The 18,677-nt window shown below is 32.2% G+C and overlaps 2 protein-coding genes across 3 annotated transcripts; one reads left to right on the top strand and one right to left on the bottom strand.

The window, feature by feature from the left end:
* Positions 1-305: 305 nt before the first annotated feature.
* On the bottom strand, positions 306-3,175 carry LOC18598895 (Glycosyltransferase family 61 protein). The gene is made up of 3 exons (XM_007028623.3): positions 2,293-3,175; positions 2,125-2,202; positions 306-1,827 (listed from the first exon to the last, which is right to left on the bottom strand). The coding sequence occupies exons 1-3, from the start codon at positions 2,492-2,494 to the stop codon at positions 515-517; spliced, it is 1,593 nt and encodes a 530-aa protein (XP_007028685.2). The 5' UTR covers positions 2,495-3,175; the 3' UTR covers positions 306-514.
* A 10,238-nt stretch (positions 3,176-13,413) lies between these two features.
* LOC18598896 (RNA-binding (RRM/RBD/RNP motifs) family protein) lies at positions 13,414-15,249 on the top strand. Of its 2 annotated transcripts, none has more exons than XM_007028625.3 (2): positions 13,414-13,591; positions 14,232-15,249. In XM_007028625.3, the coding sequence occupies exons 1-2, from the start codon at positions 13,575-13,577 to the stop codon at positions 15,007-15,009; spliced, it is 795 nt and encodes a 264-aa protein (XP_007028687.1). In that variant the 5' UTR covers positions 13,414-13,574; the 3' UTR covers positions 15,010-15,249. The 2 variants fall into 2 exon arrangements, with proteins under 2 accessions (XP_007028687.1, XP_017977785.1); XM_018122296.2 differs by having other exon boundaries at positions 13,415-13,591; positions 14,321-15,249.
* Positions 15,250-18,677: the final 3,428 nt, after the last annotated feature.

Here is an 18,677-nt window from a genome sequence, read left to right as displayed (position 1 = left end):
TGCCACAAATGCTACCTTCCTCGGGCCTAATATCAGATAAGCATAATCTCGCAATGCCAATTGGCAGCACCAGAAGTCTAACATTATTTCTGAGAATCATCTAATGGATGGAATCTATACAAGTATTAGCAATATATGGAGAGCGAATACATCCCATGTGGCGAATCAGAAACGAATTACTGTTTTAGTACAACATAGAAATAACTGCTCTAATACATAACAACCCAGAATTTTGATGCAAGGAAACAGTGAGCTGCATCCAATATGAAGAACAAAAGATTTACGGAATGAATGTCCGATTAGAATTTAACAAAATGAAATTTATTTTTTCTTTTTCTTTTTGCCGCTAACTGTACAAGACAGACGTGTATAAGAAGAGTAATCTCTACAAACAAAGGTTTACAAATTATGATATTGGGCTTGCCAATCTACAACAATCAAGTAAATCAAATAATAAATCAAGTGTGAAGAATAAGTGATCATAACAGTTCCAATTATGTTCCATTAATGAAAATTAGTGTGACTGGAGACGAGATCGCCGATGCATTCCAGTGATGTGGTCATAAGCACGAACCAACCGCCTTCTAAATCTTATGAGGTCTAATGTCACAGTTTGGCCATCAAGATAGATCTTCTTAGTGTATTGCCACCCCTTTTTAGTCAAACTCGAAGGATTTGTAAGGACAGGATCATCTCTATCATATTCATCAAACAATGAGCTCTCCCTAGGCATGATTTTGTAGCCAATGTACTTCAAATGAAGCTTCCTTGCGGGCTCCCCATAGTATGTCTCAGCTGCCCAGTCTGTTCCCAGGGGAATAACTTGAATGAAAACGGAGCCAGGTTTCATGAAAAGAAAATGGGTCATGGCAGCACCGTGGACACCTATCATCACATCACTTGAATTAAGTACCCGATAAATCTTTGCCAATTCTGTTGTTCGTTCAGGCCTCAGAACTTGAACCTGAAACCCAATTTCTTCTGCTGTTTTCACCAGCATGTTCTCGTTAGTTATTGCTCTAGAACCATCTCGAGACAAGATGACCAACTTTGGTCTCCGTGGTTGATATTGCACCTTTTTTCCAATATCTGATGCGGACCCTGATGTTGGGCGTAAAGAGATTTTCTTCTCTTGTGCTTCTCGTTCCTCATCCTGAATCAGACCTCTAATTCTAGGCCAGTAAGCTCTATCAAGAAGATTTCGAAAATCAACAATGCTCTTATTGCCATTCATCAAAGAAGAGTCCACAGTGAGCTCATCATGGATCCTCAGACCAACAATTGCCTCAGTGAAGCAATGAGTTCTATTGTCTCCACTAAAGTCTATTGTTGGATGATTCGAAAGATGAGAAAGGATGTCGCCATACTTCATAACCCACCAATTATGATATTCAAGAATCACAAACACAACCTTCTTGTTGAAATGCTGGGAAGTGATGTACAAAGGCACAATCCCATCATTAAACTCGTGATAAACGTTGCCAGTATAGCCTCCAGTTGAGAAGAAAACTGCTGGAACATTATGAACCACATCACAAGGATGGTGAACACCCAAATTTCCTTTCTTTGAGATAAGGTCCAATTCTTCAATGGTGTCCATTATACTCGTTTCCCATTTTCTGGTGTAAGGTTTGATCTTTTCATGTTGAAGTTCATCATCTTCCTCTTCTTCTCCATCATCAACAATACTTGAAACATAATTAATGAAACCATCGCTGTTTTTTGAGGAATAAAGGAATACTGAAGAGGAGGGAGAGTGTGTTCTTACATCACCCTTCATAAAACAAATATCAGAACGAAAATGGCTTCTGTCACAGCAAATTGTACCTGTATTTAGCCCAAAAGAACCATAAGATTCATATAAACAATTGGGAACATTGAAAATCAAATTTTCATCCGTTAAGTATACAATTTCTTCAAAGAATGAATCAGTTGATAAGATATACTCCTGTAGTTCAATCTTGAATTTCAAGCAAGGCAAAACTTTAATATTCAAAAGATTAAAAAAAAAAGAATTCAATTAAAGGCAACCAATTTCCTGATATGCAAGCTACTATTTGATTATTCCAAGATAAGATACAAAAAAGCATGCCCAGAAAACCAAAAAAAAAAAAAGGTACTAACCATTAGAGATTGAAGAACAAAGAGGAGCTTTTACAGCCGTATCACCATCAAGGCCTTCATTTTGTACACCAAATGAATCTGCAAAAACCATATAAGAGAAATCAAAACGCAGAAACAGAGAGAAAAACAGAGGAAAACAAGCAACACTCAGGAAAGAGGAGAGCTTACAGAGGTGAGATAAAGCAGAAGAAGAGCTGAAGAAGTAAGGGGCCAATATGAAACTACAGGAGAGAAGAGAAAGCAAGAGGATAGAGAAAAGTTTAGGACTTCTTCTCCTGTAGTAACCAGGGTTTGTCCAAACAAAAACAAGGGTCCCTGCCTCTTCATCTCCACCCTTTTTCAACTGATTATAACGCTGATAGTGCCCCATTTCTTATGTTTAAAACCCAAAAAATATTTTTCTTTAAAACACAAGAAAAGGCTCGCTTTCTATGCTCCTGTTTGATCAGCTTTTGGTGCAGGGCTTCGTCTTGTAGTTTGCACCACTAAACCCAATAACAAAGAGAGAAAAAGGAACTTGCTTTCTATGCTAAGTATGGTTGGCGAGTTAAATGAGAACTAAAACCCCAGTTTCAAGAAAAAAAAAAAAGTTTTAAAGAGAGAGAGAAGCACATGTGGTGATGTCTGAGTCTCTTGGCTTCGGGGAAGCTGTCTCTTTTTTTTTTTTTTCCTCAGAAAAGAGAGAGAAAAGAAAAGAAAGTTGTGATAGTAAGTATAATAGAAAGATGGCAGAAAAGAGAGATATTTATATAAGCTGGCCTTATACAAGGCAAGCAAGCAGCCTAGGTGGATGAAGAAGGAAGGCAGTTTCTGGGGTTGTTTCTCTTCTTTGTTTAGTTCAGTTTTCTTTGACAATGATTATGAAAGAAAAAAGAAGAAGAATGCTGTCAAAGTTGGCTAAACCAGAGGCTTTGAAGAGAAGAAGGATGTTTCTTGTGTTTGGGCTGTCAAAGAAGAATTGCGCGTAGAAACTACAAACTAAAATATACGCTAAAGGGAAAGAGAGAAGGAGGGCACAAGGGTTGAAAGAAAGACCCCTTAGTTGGTGCGGTCCTGTTGGCACCTGGTTGGCTCTTTGGCTGCTCTTTTATTTTCTGGGGGGTTTCAGGTTTCAACCTTCAAAACACTGTGTTTCCTGCAACTTCACGCGCCTTTAAAAGCTGTTGTGATTTGTCACATTTGCCAAACTTTGTTTGGAAAAGAGCCAGCAATTTTATTTATTTATTTATATCTAAAATCTTTTCTTTATTAAATTAAAAAACTGATATTAGCAGATATATCTGAGAGTGAAATCTCAACTTCTAAAGATTCCATCCTTTGTTTTGGTTAGTTAAAATTAAATATACAATTTAACATAAGCTAAAACCCGAAACTAAATAACTTGAATGATTCGAATTTAAAATTATTTGAATTTAAAATAATCGAAATTTGAAATGATTTGAACATGTAAATGACTCAATCCACTGTCAAATTTAAGCTTGTGCTCCCAATTTGTCTAGACGTAGCAACCAAATTAGGGTTGTAAAATATTTGTGTAAATTGGAATCAAAGCATATCTTTTTTAATTCAATCCTTTTGGTTCCAATATTTATAAAAATAATTGAAAATGTAAATGGCTATTTACAAATTTAGAAGTTAAGAAAATGGTGAAACTTTTCCAATGCACCTGTGAAAATAATATTAAAACAAATTTACTGTTGATAGAGAAAACTTACATTATCAAACTATTAACTACTCAAAATTATATTCAGAACCAACAAACAAAGCCTGTTTTGTTATTATTTTACCAATCATATGGCTGGCTGCTGCCTGTTTCATTTATTAATTCGGGTCATAAGATAAATAAGCTCTGATTCCTTTTGATATCTAAGGATGTTAGACCAATGTTTTATACCTAATCAAACAGAGGAAAAACTACAAAGTCAAGGACCTATTTTCTTATACTAACAATTTTTTGTAAAATTCATTTCTTTTAATTGGGATGTGGGGAGTTTCATGTGCCTTTGCTAATCTGTTCATGTTATTTTATAGTGCGTGTTTTAAGCTCAAAATAATTAAATGTTTAAGGAAAAAAGGTGATATTCCTCGTACCCGAGCATTTGGCTCATTGGTTGGTACACGATCTTTCTACTTAAATAGTAGGATTCGAATCCTCTCTCTCTCAATTATAAAAATTAAAAAAAGTGATGCTCCCTCTCTTTATCTCAAAATCTTTATCCTTATTTGATTAAATTTTTAGATTTTTTTTTATAAAATCGATGTATTATCATTTTTAATATCAAAAAGTAAAAAAATAAAAATAATTAATAGAAAATTATCAACTTAAAACTATTGAAAAATTACATGAGATTGATCTTAAAAGAGAAGAGAAGACAAATGAAAAATGTTTTCCTTGTTTTTCAAAAATTAAGACATATTACGTTAATGAACGTACTTTTTTCTGTTAACTTGCAAAGTATTTTACATTCATAAAAAAGTTTTTTTCTTCCAAATAATAGAAATAAGAAGTGAAAAAATATTTCGGAAATTTTTTTCAATCTTATGAGATAGAGTCAGACTAAGTAGCTAACTGTCTAGTTTGCAATATTTAGGAATCATTTATCTGGTGGCTTTCCCATTTGAAAGTGCTGGATCAGAAGAGAATTAACTTTTGATTCCCTTAAGCAAAGGAAGCCTACAAACCAATAATTCAATTTTCTTATACACAAGTTGATTTAATTATAAGAATGTAAATTCATTTAATTTCTGAATGGCATGTGCAAATGTGCATGTGAATTCAGTGATTCATACAAACATAAACTCTCACTATTTGCTAAAGGAAAATGAAAATGTTTTGTGATCTTTCATCTTTGTTACCTCGGCTTGTGCAATGTATGCTTCTATTTTATTATTTTTATGTCACGTGAATTAACAAGAAGATCGTTTCGTCCTACTACTATTAGATTTTAGACTTCGACCCACGCGTTTTGTAAAGCGCGTGTGAAGCGTGCAATTGCAACAACGCGAGGCGATATATGGTTGTTGCGGCGTGTGCTTTAAACAAAAGCTAAAAAAATAAATATTGCAGGCAATAATGTTTTGAATTATGTAATTAAATATGGTGTTAGTCTTAATCTTATCGGCTAAAGACGAGTATCTCAAGAAACATAAGAAGATAAAAATAATAAGTAATGTTATATAAACATACATGAATCAAGAGAAATAAATGAAAGAAGATAGCTTAGGAAAATGAACTATCCAAAGCCCCAAAGTTGCCCTTTGCATCATGCTCAACAGTTAATACATATGGCTAAGTTTTTGAAAAAAAAAAAAAAACACAGACATGGAAGTTTATCTTACACGTAGATGGCAGTAGATAGTTTGTATTATTCGATTTAATTAAATAAGATTAAAATATCTTATAATAAACTTTAAGTAATAAAATTATTATCTATTTCATGTGTGGACAGTAATTTTAAGATACCCATTACCCTAAACTCAATTAAAAACTAAAAAGATTGCTTTAGTTTTCATTGAAATATTGCATCTTGATATACATCCAACTTCAATCAGTCTACTCCACCATAATTATCTTTAAGAAGTTTCAAAAGATATATATTTCTATATCAACCACAGATGTTATTTTCAAATTAAGTTTCACTTTCCAAAGTGTGGTCTTAGTCAAATGCTTCGCATTAATTATCTCCTTTGAAATCATTTTTACCACAAACAATATGGAGAGTCATACGGCGTTACATCATTCCCGAAAATCATGTGATTCTATCTCTTAATACTAGCGAGTTGATACCACCATAAATAATGTTTTTTTTTTCAAAAAAATAAATAAATTGATAGTTAGACCAAATTGTATATAAATATAAATATACTAATAAACAAAACTAAATTTTGGAATTTAAAGATTTTGGCATCTCTTTCTTGATAATGACTTTTTCTATCTAATTTTTTTTTTATAATTATGAGAAGAGAGATTCAAACCCTACTCTTTAGGTAGAGAATTATGCACTAACCAATGAATCAAATGCTCGAGTATGACTTTTTCTATCTAACTGTTTTTATTCATTTTAGAGATATCCATATAAAAATAAATGAGGGGTAACCCTCCCAATGCGAGGATAGGCAAGCGATCTCCTTCCATGTCTCGCCCCTAATATATATAAATGATTTTTGTGTATAGATATTTTTTTTTGTTTATATTTTAATGTTATTTCTTATTCATTAAACTTTATAATTTTATAAGTTTTGGGCTTTAGTTTTAATTTATATATAAATATATTTAGCAAAACTATAGTAAAATTCACCATGACAAACTCATCTCACTCTTTTTATACTAATACATCCAAAAAATTAAAAAACTAACATATAACTCATTTAATTCTTTTTATGTTACTCATTTTATATCACATAAGTATAATATGATAAGTGGTATTTTAGCTAATGATAATTAGTCAAATTGATGCAAAATAAATAAAGATATGATTGAATGCAGCTTGAAAAATAAGAGAGAAAGCAAATCTAGAAAAATGTTCTATATATATTTCCCCACATCCAAAATTGATGAAGGTTTTTTCAGTCATTTTATTGCCTTTAAAGACAAAATGTTGAGTAGCTTCCTCAAGGCTTGAAGCTAATGAGGAAAAGGAATAAATTTGATACAAATAAAAATTTCCAAAATGGAATGAGGTATGTGAAAGGAGAGGAAGAATCTATAATGATGATGGCATTGATAGGTATGTGAATTTGAATGCATTAAGGATAAGCATGAAGTAGCTAGCAGTCAATTTGGTATTTTGAAAACTTAATTATGAAATAGTTTAATGTATAGCAACCATCCAATGGTATTGTGCCAAATTTTATTTAAAAAGCTTACACAAAGAAATAATACAAAGACAAGTGACCTACTAAACTTTCTTATAATAATCATAAAACGATGTCTTTGTTGTCATATTTTGAAAGTTGTATTAATATGATCTCATATTCTTCACGGAATTTATCGGTGGATTAATTAGAATTAATAGTTTGCAATTCATTCACAATCAATAGAGTCAAAAGTCAGTTTTGGTTGAATTTTTACAATAATGACTAGGCGGAATCCCCCGTGGCACGCTCTTTTTTTTATTTTATTCTTGTGAGTCATAAGCAATATTATAAATATAATCAACCAGACAAGATTAATTTAATATTGGAAGAATACAAACCAATATATAACAAAAAAAAAAAAAGAAATCGTAGAGAATTACTCAAAATAAACGAATCTTTCTTTCCCTTAAACTTCTATATCATTAGACATTGATGATAAAACTATGTTTTGGGTTTAGATATATTTCAAGTCAATTCCTTTTCCTTTGCCCTTTCAATTACATATATATTTGAGGGAATTATATCAACTTTCATCGTCTACAACATGAAAAAAATAATAAAAAGGAACACAGAAGAGTAACAATAATTCCATGGATATAATTCAAGCAAATGTTAATGTAGGTAGAGAACACCATTGCAAGAAGTTTTAAACCAGCTCCTAATGGTTATGAAAAAAATAAAAAGTAAATTAATTTTTTGAGATTTTTTATTTTAATTATTCAATTTTAAAAAGTAATATTTTATTTTTCAATGTTAATAAGTGTTATCATTTTAGTTATTCAGTCATTAAAAGCTAATAGGCCTCACGTTATGTTTTATATTAATTGCTCTACCACATAGCTATGGCCACATGAATATTCACCTAGCAAAGAGTAGTTGGCATGAACTGTTACATTTTAAGGGTTAAGAGATTAAAACAATAATATTTATTAATATTTTCAATGATCGGTGTTGTTTATGTTAATTGAAATCATTTTCAAAGCAAATAAATTTAGACTTCCTAATATGGAAAAATTGATACTTCACGTGTTGTGTAGCAGCGAACTAATGATTCAAAATGCAGCAACAATTACGTTTCTTTTGCATTTTTTTCTTATTTATTTATTTTTAAAAGTCGCAATTGTCCACTGATTAAGGCTTTTGCTTTGGCGGCCGAAAACAGTGTTTCAGGGTTCAATGTTCACTTCTTTTTATAAGAAGATACATATTTGCGTTTCTGCCCCAATTTTTTTCATATTTTCCTTCTGTAGCAATGTTGCCCTTTTTGCTTGTTCTACACTTAAAAGGCAAAAACAAATTTTGACATTGACAGACTGACTGACTGTCCCTAAAATTGACTAACAAAATGCTTAGAGATGATAGAACGATCCATTGTTTAGTTGAATAAGTTATTTTTTAAATTGTAAGAATTAAAATGACATACGACTCAAATTTTGACAACCAAGAAGGTAATTTACTCTACTTATAAAAAATGGAGTTGATTGTGAGAAAGTTATGTCCAAAAACGAAGCTTAAATTAAAAGTGAAAGGGGTTAGTATACATTATGCTAAGGGTTATTGTCAACAAAAGTTGAGTTAAGAAGAATAATAAAATAGTAATAATTATAATAATCAATTAGTTTTATATTTTAAAATAAAATAAATTAGTTTAAAATTTGATGACATAATGTTCAAATTATATATTGAAAAAGTCAAGATTAATTGTATTAAAAGAGTATTGTTAAAAGTAAAAAAAAAAGAGAAAGATATATTAATTATGTAAAAAAAAGTTTTAAAGAATTTGCTTTGAAAATAAAGGACTCAAGAATTAAATGAAAAAAAATTGAAAAGCTTATTCCTCAAAGTTAAGTAAAAGTGAGGACAATAAAAAGATATTAGAGGGGCTAATTAAATATTTGTAAAAGTCAAGGAGCCGTGGCCCTCCTTCCCCCACCTGGCTCCGCCATTGGTTATGTCATTCATAACCATGGCTTTAATTGTTAGAAGTCTATATGTCGTAGCATAGTGTAACTCCCAATGCATTCAATCGTTTGCTTTTTAATAAACTATTTGTTTTTCTAAACAATGGTCTAGGAGCATTTGTATATACGTAGCTATAATATGATGAATGTTCACCTTTTCATTCATGATAGAAAGGAAAAAAAAAAAAGAATTTACCAATGGCTCTAGTAGTGAAAACAATGTTGCTTTCCACAACAAAAATTTCACTTCATTTTTAATATTATGTGCTAGTCATATTTATATACATATATAATCAAAGAATAAATGGACAATAATACATAGTTTAATATTATATATTAAATTTTAAAATAATATCTAATCTCGAATCAATTAATAGTAAGTAAAAGGATTATTGCTACAATAATATACGTAACATACTTCAAATTTAGTCAAAATGAGATTATATTATCACCTCCTCCCTCCATATTGTATATCTAAGGGTAAACAAAATGAGAGAATAAGTGTGAAAAATTCTTCATTTCACTTTAAGATGACAAAGTATGCTTTGGTATAATGCCAACTTTATACTTCACGACGGGTTTATAGATGTGAAATCTTGTTAACTGAAGGCTTTAATAAGAAATTTGGTTTTAAAATATTTAGGAGGAGGCGTATTAATTCAAGAGGGCATCACGTGCCTTTTGTGCTTAAATGGTTCATCTTACATCATGAACTACTGATTCATGTGTCCATACACTACAGACTCAACAATGCCAAATTCGGGTAGGCTTAATTTTTATGGAAAGACCCTTTTCTTTTTTTATTTAAAAAAAAAAATGATAATAAAACTTATATAAGAAAAAAGAATAGCATCAAATATTAAATCATAAGGAGCAAGGCACATGTTAGACACGTGCTTAGTGTCAGAAGACCCACTGGATTTTTGGCCTATAATGTTTGACTCTAAGACAAATAATTTGCTTCTCTATGATCATCTAAAGCCACAAAAAAGTCCATAAGCCAATAACCCCAAGGATGGCATATTTTCCAATTTTCGCCTACTTTGTTTGGATTCCGATTCGGATGGCTTTGCGAATCTTATGAACCCATTCCTTGCTGTCTACTATCAACTCTGCCTCACTCTTGTTCATATTCTTGACCATGACTTGAATTTTTAGAATCTTGGGACATCTCATTGCATATTAACACCCCTTTTCAGGTTTTTTTTTTTTTTCAAATTCTACTAACTACGTGCTTAATTGACCAAGGTGACTCACCATCAAACCCAGGACCATTAACAGTGAGACAAACAATTCTGTTAATAGACAGCTCGTAATGCAGTATTGGTTGTGAACCGTAAAGAATTAGATATACTTGAGTCAGTGGTACAGAAGAAGAGTTGTGTCTGGGTGGCAGTACAATCAGAGGTTGGGTCAGATTATAGCCTGCAGTCTATGCGCTATAGCATTGGACCGTTAAAGAAGAAACAAGAGACTTGGCAGAGCCAACTTGCAATGGCAGCAACCAATGGCAAAGAAATATATTATCCACTTCTACTTGTTTTGGGTAAAGGGTAGGACCACGCACCCCTAGCAGGGACAAACTCACGTGCCGCCATTCCATGATCTACACCAATGCATGTGTAAAGCAGAGCTAGTATCTTCTTACAAATAATTGGAAAGTCCCACATCGTTTCATAGGTGATGTTGCCTGCGAGTCATCACTTCTAAATTTATGACTATACTGGGTGATTACATATATATATTTGATAAAAACTTAATAATTACGTCACAATAATTTAAGATCACAATCTTTACCAGGCCTTGATGATGAACCCTTTTATTTAGTTCCCATGTATATGCATGGTGTTAAGGCACGTGACTTCAGATTTTGAGATTATTTATTAAATATGTGATTCAGTATTGTATTTTTATAAATAAAATATTATAATTTTTTTTTATAAATTTATGATTATACAGTTGAACGATATTATCATTTACAACAAAACATTAGAAGAGCACGTGAAGCATCTTAAACAAGTGATGTAGATATTAAGGGAAGTTGGGCATGTGACACATGGTGTCTACCTGCACTTCATATTGCTTAGTCTGTGGTTTAACCTGTGTCTGCAAGGCAATGTTAATGGTTGTGTTTGAGACCAATGAATTCAATTTCCAAGAATGGTGATCGGTGCCATTTCCTAATCTCATTTTGTTTCTACGATTTGGAATTTAAGTTTTATATGTTGCTCAAAATTGAATGATTACTTACTTAGTCTGCCATAAAACGCCCTGATATTACATTAAAAGTTGTTAAAGTTGTTACCTCCATCATTATGTATTTTAAAGTTTACTGTCTCATGCAGCTATATGTGTCAAATAGAATGGCTTCTGTGCATGAGATGGAGAAATGAAGAGCCCTGAAACATAATGCTAAAGTTATGTAACTTGAATTAGTCTTCATTATCACTTAGACCTCTGAAATTTATGGCAATGCATTCTCACTTTTATCTTTAAAACAAACTCAAATTCTCCATAGCAGTTTGGGTATTCACATTTTGAAGTTATTGACTACATGCAGAGTATTGCTAAGAGACTGGTAAGAGCTGCACTTGGAGAAAGTAGTAAAGGAAATTAAAGAGAAGAATATGGAAAAGGGAACAAGGTGCCATTTGTGCCATTTTCATGATGATATCACTCGTGTGATTCTAATATATCTTGATGCAATAATATAGAGTTCAACAAAATGCATGCCATGGGTGCATGACACTACCTATTAACATCTATAATTCCTTGGATAAAGATGAAGTAGATCCAAGTGAAGTTGCATGTAGCGTATTCCATTATCTGTTGATTCTTGGTTGTTTTAATTTATATTCATAGTTAAATGTGATAACATTTTGCTTCTAACTTACATAATAGTTCCTCTTAAAGAAGACCAAGTGTTGCTTGCTGCAATCTTATCTATGTTTATCAATTGTTGCTTGGCAGGCATCCTATGAACCGAAAAGCCTGGCAAAGCAACACAATGTACACAAACATAATACGTACCTTATCCTGTTTGACCCTTGAAATCGTCATGACTTTCAGACATAACACCTTCGATCTCGTGTCTTGTTCGTTTTATAAAATCGTGCTTGTCATGTCAATTCAATTACTGCTTCAACATTACGTTGGAATTCAAAATACTCGGCGGGGAAGCACGGGGATCAAGCGACACTAGTCAACAACTATACAAAGGTTTTTCTTTTTTTGTCCATTTTTTGACCATTTAGGCAAAACCCACGTGCCCAAAAGCTCTAGTTGCAAAACCTGATATCTAACTAAGCTCTCCCTATGCCCCAAAAAGAAAAGGTCAATCGAATGGTGTGATGATTGGCTTAAGGGTTCTTTCTCTTAACGAGAATTAAGGTCCAAATGTTGGACCAACAATCAAAATGTTATCATGCTTTTAGCAACACCTCAATAACATTATGAAATCTTTACTAAATGCAACAGTCAGACAAGTATGTACTAATTTGTTAGCTAGAGTAAGACTTTTTTTCTTTCTTGAGAAAATTAGGTCATACACTTTTTCCTATTGTTGAATTATACCCACATCTTCGTTTACTAAAATCCCCTCATTAAAGCGCACAAACATTTCATTCAATGATAAATACATATATTTCTTTCTTGAAAAATTAAGTTCTAAATCAATTTCTTAATATCCTAATTTCTTAATATAAGGAAATTACTAGTATACTAAATTTTAAACATTATTATTCCATACAAAGATACGAGAATAATTAAAAAAATGAATTTCCTCATTTTTCAGTTGTGTTTTTAATTTCAATGCAAATGGCCTAAGATCGTGGAGTTAGGAATCTCAGGCCCAAAATTAATAGGCTTGATTCTTGGCGTTTTCTAGATAGGTCATATTGAAGCTGGGCCAAGACTTGGACTTTCGGGCTTATCCGAAATAATTTTTTCTTTGGAGTATTAATGCATTTCTTTAGGTTAATATTAGAAATTTATAATTTGCTTTATTTGAAAATAATTTAATTCAAAAAATTACTAATTATGAACATGAAGATTCATTTTTCATAACATTTTTCCACTCCTTAAATATATTAATTTTTGCTTGGTTGGAAAGAAATAAAGGAGAAATTATGGAAATTTTTTAAATTTAATGATTGTGCTAAAAAATAAAAATGAAATTTGATTTTTATTATTTAAAAAATTATGATTTTTAAGTAAATGATCAATACTTCAAATATTAACTAATCATTTCAAAATTTATAGTTCTCTACAAAACCAAATTCAGTCAAAATATACTTCACTGTCCATGCAAAAGGAAAACGACGCGTGATTTCGGCTTGAGCCCAGGCCCATATTGAGCCCAAGTACCTAAACCGCAGTTCATTGAGCGGTGGACCGTGGATTTGACTTTTGGACTGAAGGATATTAATGTAATTGCGGAGGAATAAGGTGGCTATACAAAGAGCACCGAGTCCGAGAGAAGGGCGACAAAACTCAAATTCGGTGGTTTATTTGAAAAACTTGGGTGGGCTAGGGTTCCTATTTGGTTTCCCAGAAGCAGGCTTCTAAAGAGCTCTCCCTCAAATCTCTGCAATTTCCATCGAACAATCGAAGATCTCAAAGACCAACCACGCCATGTACGGATCCAGAGGGTAAGTTCGTCTAAACCCTAATTTTCATTGGGTTTGATTTCCTTTTTCTTGAATGGAATTAGGGTTTTGTCTGCTCTGACTTTTTTTTTTTTAGTAGTTAAATAAATTGGAGATAAGAATTGGAAATTATATTCCTCAAATCAAATTTTGAGCGAAATCTAAGATAACTATGTAGAAAGTATTCTTTGATGTTGGTTGCCTTCTGGTATGATGAGTTTGCCCCTTTTATTTTTCCTTTGAACACGAAACTTAAGAACAGGGAAACTAAGATTAGTTTATAGCAGAGTGCTGATGATGATCTGATTTTGTCTGACTGCGAGTATGATTTTTAATCTTTATACTAGTAATGACACTGGTAGAGCTAGAGGTAAAAACAAGAATTTTGTTATTTATAAACCAATCCGTTTGCAAGAATAATCTTATGCCACATGATTTTGAATTTGCCGCATGATTTATTTCTTTCATGTTTATTGTTTTAAAGAGGGTTGATAAATTTGGAAAATGCTTTTAGAATATATATATATATATATAAATGTAGGAATAAAGAACTTAGGTGTTCGGGAAGTGTGGGTTGGGTTTGGTTTTATTAACAGGTTGAGTGGGGGATTTTTTTTGCTTTTTTGGGTATGGATAATTGAAGGGCAATGTTGGGAAGCGGGGGGGTTTCGGACGGGTACGAGGTCGGCTCAAAGAGACAAAGAATGATGGAATCAAATCCCTACTTCGCAGTGAGCAGCGGTATGAGCAGCTATCAACCTTACAGTTATGGTGGTGGCTTCCAGCCTCCTGCCTTTCCTGTGGTACGTCTCAGGGGTCTCCCTTTCAACTGCACTGATATTGACATTTTCAAATTCTTTGCTGGACTGGACATTGTGGATGTTTTGCTGGTCAACAAGAATGGAAGGTTCTCTGGAGAGGCCTTTGTTCTCTTTGCGGGGTCCATGCAGGTTGAGTTTGCTTTGCAAAGAGATCGACAAAACATGGGACGCCGCTATGTGGAAGTATTTAGGTGCAAGAGGCAGGATTATTACCATGCCGTGGCTGCAGAGGTGAATTATGAAGGAATTTATGATAATGATTTCCATGGAAGTCCCCCACCATCTCGAGCAAAGAGGTACAATGATAAGGATCAAATGGAATACACCGAGATACTGAAGATGCGTGGTCTTCCCTTCTCAGTGAAGAAACCTGAAATTGTTGAATTCTTTGGAGACTTCAAGATTGTGGAGGATAGGATACACATTGCATGCCGCCCTGATGGAAAAGCTACTGGAGAGGCATATGTGGAGTTTGCTTCTGTGGAGGAGGCAAAAAGAGCAATGTGCAAGGACAAGATGACGATAGGGTCCCGGTATGTGGAACTGTTTCCTTCAACACCAGATGAAGCTCGACGGGCTGAATCAAGATCAAGGCAGTGAATAGGCACTGTGATATGGGATTTGATGCCTAGTCTTGATTTGTATGTGTTTTTCCAGCAGGCTATGCATGTTTCCCAAGATTTCTTGGATAACCGTCCTATGTGATGCTCGTAAATCTCCTATTAGGTTAAATGATTAGGATGCTATCAATGTACTATCTTCCTTTTTAAATGTCTGAATTTTGGTATCAAGGATAAAAATATTCAGATAAGAAAATGTAGACGTTACCTTTCAATTGCAGGTTCATGAGCGTCTGTTGGGGTTCAGTGCTAATTTCAGCACATTATTCGTTTTGGAATTGCCACCAAATTAAAGAGAAGGCTTCTCCCATGGAGCACTATGTGATTGCATTCCAGGTTGTGCCAGTAACCCGAGCTAGGTCAGGGACAGGTTAGAAGTTCACGCCCAAAGTAACCCATTTTTACAGGCTGACTGTTGGGCCAATGAAAGATACGATTTGGAACTCTTGGGTAAAACGCCATTCTTCTACACCCAAAAGGCCTAAACCAAACTCTGATGTGAAGGCCTTAACCTAAGCCATGGGCATCTCTACAAATCTATATTGAGGTTTCAATTTGTATTTTTATCTTCGTATGCATGAAGTTAAATTTGTCTAACTTTAACCATTAACCATAAGAAGATTAATTTTCAAATTTTACAACGTCTTATCGAATGGAAAACAAACTTAAGAGGTGAATTTAACTTAATCACATGTTTAAATTTTTATATCAATCAGAAATGTTATTATTCTGGTATAATTAAGAGCAAAATCACATATCTCAGCTTGACTAGATTTTGACATGATTGTTTCAAAGCACTGCTTGTCAAGCTATCATGACTGACTTACCATATAGCAATGAGCAATAACAAACAAAAATAATGAGCAATTTGAGAAAAATGCAACAACCAACTTGATTAGTCAATTCAACCCCAACAACAATTTATATCGAGATATTCATGTAAGAGGTAAGAGCAAGTGTAACTGTACCATTGTTAAAACAAAACAAAAAAGAGATAAATGGTTCAAATTGTCTTTTCCTTTCTTGGTTTTTTTTTTTGGGTGTGATAAACAAAAATTTAGGATAGAAAGCTCATGTACGAAATTGTAGTATTAAGAGTTATAAAATAGGGATTGTGCCCTCATTAATTTCTCATCTACGTATATGAACTAAGAAAATTAAAGTAAGATAATGGTTAATTAAATAAAGATGATAAACAGAAGAAATGACCATGAATGTAGAGGTAAACAAATACGGCTCTCGCATTAGATGAAAAAAAAAAGAGAATAAGAATATCATAAAATTATTTGATTAATAAAAAAGTAGAGAAAGAAAATTTTCTTGTTAAAATAAATTTATTTCAATGACAGGATTTTTTTGAATTTCTTTAAAGTGGAGAGATTTCATATTAGGTTCCACCCAAGTGTTGGGACGATCTTTGACAAAGTTCTTAATATTTAAATATCAAAATAATTTAAATGAAACTAAATAAATAATAATAATAATAATAATAATAATAATAAACAAAATTAAACATAAAAATTAAAAACTGTTAGGTCAAGTCTTTGAAAAAAAGGTAATACATGATTAATGTGTCGTGAGAACGCTAATACTTTTCCTGCATGTAAAAGAAGATTGATAATGGCTCTTTAAAATTATAAAGAGAAGACATGTGTAATATTTTAATTAGTCTAGTAAATACTCAATTTTTAAAACCCCAATTTTAATCAAATTCTCCCTTTAGATGATGGTCTGTGGACTTGCACATTATGTCATTCATGAGCATTAATTGCCTTGTTTGTAGAATTTTACCTGTTTTCTTAACAATTAATAAAACTATACCTAATATTTTAATCCGCTATCCAAGCTAACACTTTGTTCATAAAGCATAAAACGGTGAGATGTCATCCAAAACACTTAGGAGTTGTAAATTACACACCCTTTTACATTACTAATCATGTCCCTAAAGGCAAGCTTAGGGGAGATTCTACAAGTCTTATTTTAAATGATATTAATGTGTATTGACATTACTTATTCAATCTAATTGCTAGTAAATACTAAGTTTGTCAGTTTTTTATTATATTTTCTGTCTTAATAATCAAAATAGAACATAAATTATGTTTCAACATAAAACCGATAATGAGAAATGCTACGGACAAAAAATATGGTAAATTACTTTCATCATTTTAAAATTTGATCATAATCCAATTTGGATCCATTATTAAGACTATGCAACGATTGGTTGTAATTGTACAATAATTGCCATTACTAATTGTCGATCTAAATCGAGTTGTCAATTAGTATCGGTTTAAACATTGATTAATTCAATCAATTTTTTCGACTAATCGATTCGGTCGTCGAAAGTGAGATCTCCCCTCAACATCGATCAAAATATCGAGCCATATATATATATATATTATATTTTAATACGACGGAGATGGAATCACCCCGACCTCATCCCATCCCCCGACTCCACATCTTCACATTGAAAGAGAAAAACACAGAACAAACCCTAAAATTAAAAGCCCTGCCCCCATCCTTCACCGACACTGTGCCGTATCTGAAGTAGCTCTCCTCCTCGCCAATCGCTTGAGCCTTCCTCATTGGCCGCCGCCAGTCCCAAAGCCAAGGTAAAGTTCTGATGAGTGATGAGCAATGAGTAAATATTCAAAGCATGAGGGAATGCCGAATGGGTATTGGCTAATTAATGGCTACTCAAACATTAACTACCTGGTGCCTTGGTCTGTTGGTCATTCAACAGCATGAGTAAATATTCAAAGCCTCAGTGAACTCCAACTGGTATTTGCTAATTAATGGTCATTCAAACACTGTCTTGGCTTGTTGGATTGTGAAACCTATAACCAACCAAAACCAACCGAACTATGGTAGATTTCGGTTTGATTGGTGTTTTATGTTGCTCAATCAGTTTCAATCAGTTACGTTAGAGATTCGGTTTCATTCACAAACGAAACCAATCGATGCTCACTTTACTATTTAGTATTGAAAATGAACACTCTATTCCAGAATTTCAAATGCTCTTAACGAATTTCATAAAATGACTAAAATGCATATATCTTTGTTCTTCTCCTTGCCTTCACATCCAATCTCAGTATTTTCTCTATACGTGGCTTTTGGTAAAGCTACCCAAGCAAGGATTTTAGGTTTTAAATTTGAAAAAGTCTAATAATTTTATAATAATTATAATATAATTAATGACATTAAAAATATATAAAAATTAAGATAATTAATAACATATTTATTTATTCTCTTATGTCTAATAAATATATATTTTTTGAAATGAAAAAATTCCCAAAGGTAAATATTTATGTTTTCTTACTTTCACATTTCTATTAATTCTCAACTATTTATCTTATTTTTTATTAAAAATATGTAAAAATAAAAAATAATTAATAAAATGACATATTATCTCACTTTTTTAATTATGTGCTTAATAAATCTCAATTTTTTATTACTTTCCAATTCCAAATGAATATATTACTTTTAAAATGATATTAATAATTTAAATAAGTGTTACTTTAAAACAAAAAAGTTTTTAAAAACTAAAATTAATAAAATCTTATTTAAAATCAACAATATTTAAAAAAAATTAAATGAATTGACTATATTATCAATTAAAAAAGAGATATTAAAAAAATTTGATTATACAAG

The sequence above is a fragment of the Theobroma cacao genome, chromosome 5 (assembly GCF_053813885.1).
Source record: "Theobroma cacao isolate CCN51 chromosome 5, ASM5381388v1, whole genome shotgun sequence".
Taxonomy (NCBI): Eukaryota; Viridiplantae; Streptophyta; class Magnoliopsida; order Malvales; family Malvaceae; genus Theobroma; species Theobroma cacao.
This window is presented reverse-complemented; position numbering and strand designations above follow the sequence as displayed.

Bases quoted from the DNA above. Each gene is read 5' to 3' on its own strand.
- LOC18598895 (XM_007028623.3), bottom strand. From the start codon at position 2,494: ATGGGGCACTATCAGCGTTATAATCAGTTGAAAAAGGGTGGAGATGAA. The intron at 2,203-2,292 runs GTAAGCTCTCCT...TGGTTTTTGCAG, and splicing joins TTCTGCTTTATCTCACCTCT to ATTCATTTGGTGTACAAAAT. The intron at 1,828-2,124 runs GTTAGTACCTTT...GGCTAAATACAG, and splicing joins TTGTTCTTCAATCTCTAATG to GTACAATTTGCTGTGACAGA.